We start from the raw sequence: 2,982 nt of genomic DNA on the forward strand, positions 1-2,982 counted from the left end.
CCCTCGCCAGATGTGTCCCTCCACCTTGGACTTCCCAGTCTCCAAAACTGTAAGAAATACATTTTTTCTTCATAGATTACCCAGTTTCAGGTATTCTGTTACAAGCAACAGAAATCAGACTAATACACCAGGTTAATGAGTAAAAACTAGTACTAACATTAACAAGCGATTGGAACTCTGAATCCACTCAAGACATTATGCTGAAGGTTCAGCACTGAAGTATCACTCACCTTGTTGTCGTCCATGACAGTGTTTAGTGATTCGATCCACATGGGGTCAATATCACCATCCAGGACTATCCATTTCGGTCCATCATGCAGAAGATTTGCTTGTTCTCGCAGAATGGATGAGAAGAGACCTATAAAATGAGAGTAAACAATCCTAACACCTAAGGGAGTAGACTGCTGTTTACTTCCAAAATAAACTGATATTATATCTCCCAGAAGCTCTTTTATTAGCTAAATAAAAGGCCCTTTTTCGTGGGCACTGTGTAACACCTCTTGAGCTGCACAATGGTTCTAGACACAGCTCTATCATTTACCAATGATCAAGTTTCACCTGTCTGGGAAGGATCCTTAACTTTCATGGCTGAGCTTTCCATATATAAAACAGAGATCATAATACCTTCCTGAAAGAACAGCTGTGGGGATTTATAGAAGGTAATGTACATAAAACTCAAAATCTACACCAAATGGAGACATGACCCTTTTTCATGAACATATGTTCAATATCCATTTTAGAACAAATGTTAATTGATTTCACCTTTCTCTAGTTCTCTATAACAATATCCAAGGGACATAATTTTACAGCTAAAGCAGTCAGAAGCGCTGTACATCTCTTTTAGAAATCTGGTCATTGGTAGTATATTAAATTATTATTACTTAACAAGATGCATATAAAGCATTTTAAATCCATGGTCCTTTTTGTCGTCATTACATATCTAAGTATTGTGTATATTACATGGTATATTTAATAGTTGCTGATTTTTAAAATTCAAGTATGTAATACTATGTTTAGCTAAACTGTTTCAATGCACGTATGTGGAGTGTTTCCTCTGTGAAGAATTCTGTTCAAAAAATAAATGACAGTATCTAGCAGAACTTGACACCATCGTTCATAAGGAAGCCAGCAACTTTTTCTAATCATCACTGATTTGAACAGCTTCCACACATTTTCAGCACAAACAGATATGGTTCTCTCCCTGCCACAGTCCTTTATAAAAAGAATCTGTGCTAAGAGAGTAAACATTGTCCCACAGACAAAGAAAAGAGCGCATACAAGATAAGAGGATGGAGAATGACAAAGTCCTACTTTAGATTGGGGCATTAGGGAAGAGTTCTCTGATGTGACGTTTGACCAGGCCTGTGATGGGAAGATGCCTGGCAAGTTCGAGAACAGCGAGGAGGCCAGAATGAATGCATTACAGTAAGTGAAAGGCACAGAACAGAAAAACAAGTCAGACATGGTGATGGGCATGGGGGGGCGGGGGGGGACCCATTCACATAGAGCTTTGTAGGCCATNCAAGATAAGAGGATGGAGAATGACAAAGTCCTACTTTAGATTGGGGCATTAGGGAAGAGTTTTCTGATGTGACGTTTGACCACGCCTGTGATGGGAAGATGCCTGGCAAGTTCGAGAACAGCAAGGAGGCCAGAATGAATGCATTACAGTAAGTGAAAGGCACAGAACAGAAAAACAAGTCAGACATGGTGATGGGCATGGGGGGGAGGGAGGGGACCCATTCACATAGAGCTTTGTAGGCCATGGAAAAAAGTTAAATTCTGAAGGAGATGGGAACCTCTAGAAATTGAGAACAGAAAAGAAACATTTTGAAACAAGCACTCTGTCTGCTGAGTAGAAAATGAACTGTAAGTTATATGTATGTATTGCAACAACACATTGACCCCACAAATACGTACAAGTGAATTATTAAAATAAATAAATAAAAATAAATAAAAAAGAAAATGAACTGCAGGGAGTCCAGTGGGAGGAGACTACTGCAGTAGCACACACAAGAGGTGATGGTGGCTTGGACTAAAGTGATACCTATGGAGAAGGTGAGAAGTACTAGAATTCAATGTCTATTTTAAAGATAAAGCCTATATGATTTGCTGTAAGGTTGGATCTAGGGTGTGAGAGGGAGACAAGCCTCAAGGGTGATGCTGAGGTTAGTGCATTTACTGAAATGGGAAGTCATAACCAATTTTAAAAAGGAATCTGCTTGTCTGCAAATACTTTCAGGACAGAAAAATTGACCTTTGTCCCTGGCATCTAGCATAGCACCTGCCTGAACCTCAGTGACTTATATCAGGTACTTTTAAAATGTTTGCTGAGACATGTTGCTATCTCTCCTGGCTTACAGGGACCCCCGACATAATTGATGTAGAAGAAAATACACAGCTCTGAGCACAAATCTACTGAATGCAAATCAAGCACTTATTCAAATCTAGTTTTAATTTATACATTATAAATGATGTTGTGATTTGCTATATTTTCAATGACACCAACACATAAACAGTAAATCTGGGACTATGACTAAAATTGGCTTGTACTGAGAAATGGCTTTCTGGATTAAAAAAAAAATTTTTTTAGCACTTCAAAAGGGAAAATACTACTTACCATCTTTCCATTCTCGGGTAGCATGATGTATGAAACCAAAGAGTTCATCTGTTGTCACTGCTTTAGGGTTTAAGTCATTCCAAACGGGTTTCTGTTTCATGTTAACATATGTTTGGTGCAGGGTTCTCAAAATCTGAGGGGAGGAAGGAAAGAGCCAAGAAAATTAATACCAATGCAAGCCAAATGGAAAGTAAAAGTTTCTGAAGGATTTTTCCTTATTCATGTGTGCACTAAAATTGAAAATGGGAAAAAACGCACATATGGGCATTTCTGTTACCATCTTGAAAAGTTTAATCCCCCCATCCCCAGGGAGACAGAATCAGTTCACATGATTCTTTGAACATTTAGAATAAAGAAAGTCA

The 2,982-nt window shown here is 38.5% G+C and overlaps 1 protein-coding gene across 1 annotated transcript in view; it reads right to left on the reverse strand.

Moving 5' to 3' along the window:
• The window catches only part of DNAH11 (dynein, axonemal, heavy chain 11), a 364,599-nt gene that overhangs the window by 200,780 nt on the left and 160,837 nt on the right, over window positions 1-2,982 (reverse strand). The window contains exons 44-45 of the mRNA XM_008573669.1: window positions 2,621-2,767; window positions 231-358 (exon numbers count right to left, since the gene is read on the reverse strand). Of these exons, the coding sequence (XP_008571891.1) occupies window positions 231-358; window positions 2,621-2,767 (275 nt within the window). The remainder of the gene's footprint in view (window positions 1-230; window positions 359-2,620; window positions 2,768-2,982) is intronic.

This window comes from Galeopterus variegatus, unplaced genomic scaffold, assembly GCF_000696425.1.
Source record: "Galeopterus variegatus unplaced genomic scaffold, G_variegatus-3.0.2 Scaffold949, whole genome shotgun sequence".
Lineage (NCBI taxonomy): Eukaryota > Metazoa > Chordata > Mammalia > Dermoptera > Cynocephalidae > Galeopterus > Galeopterus variegatus.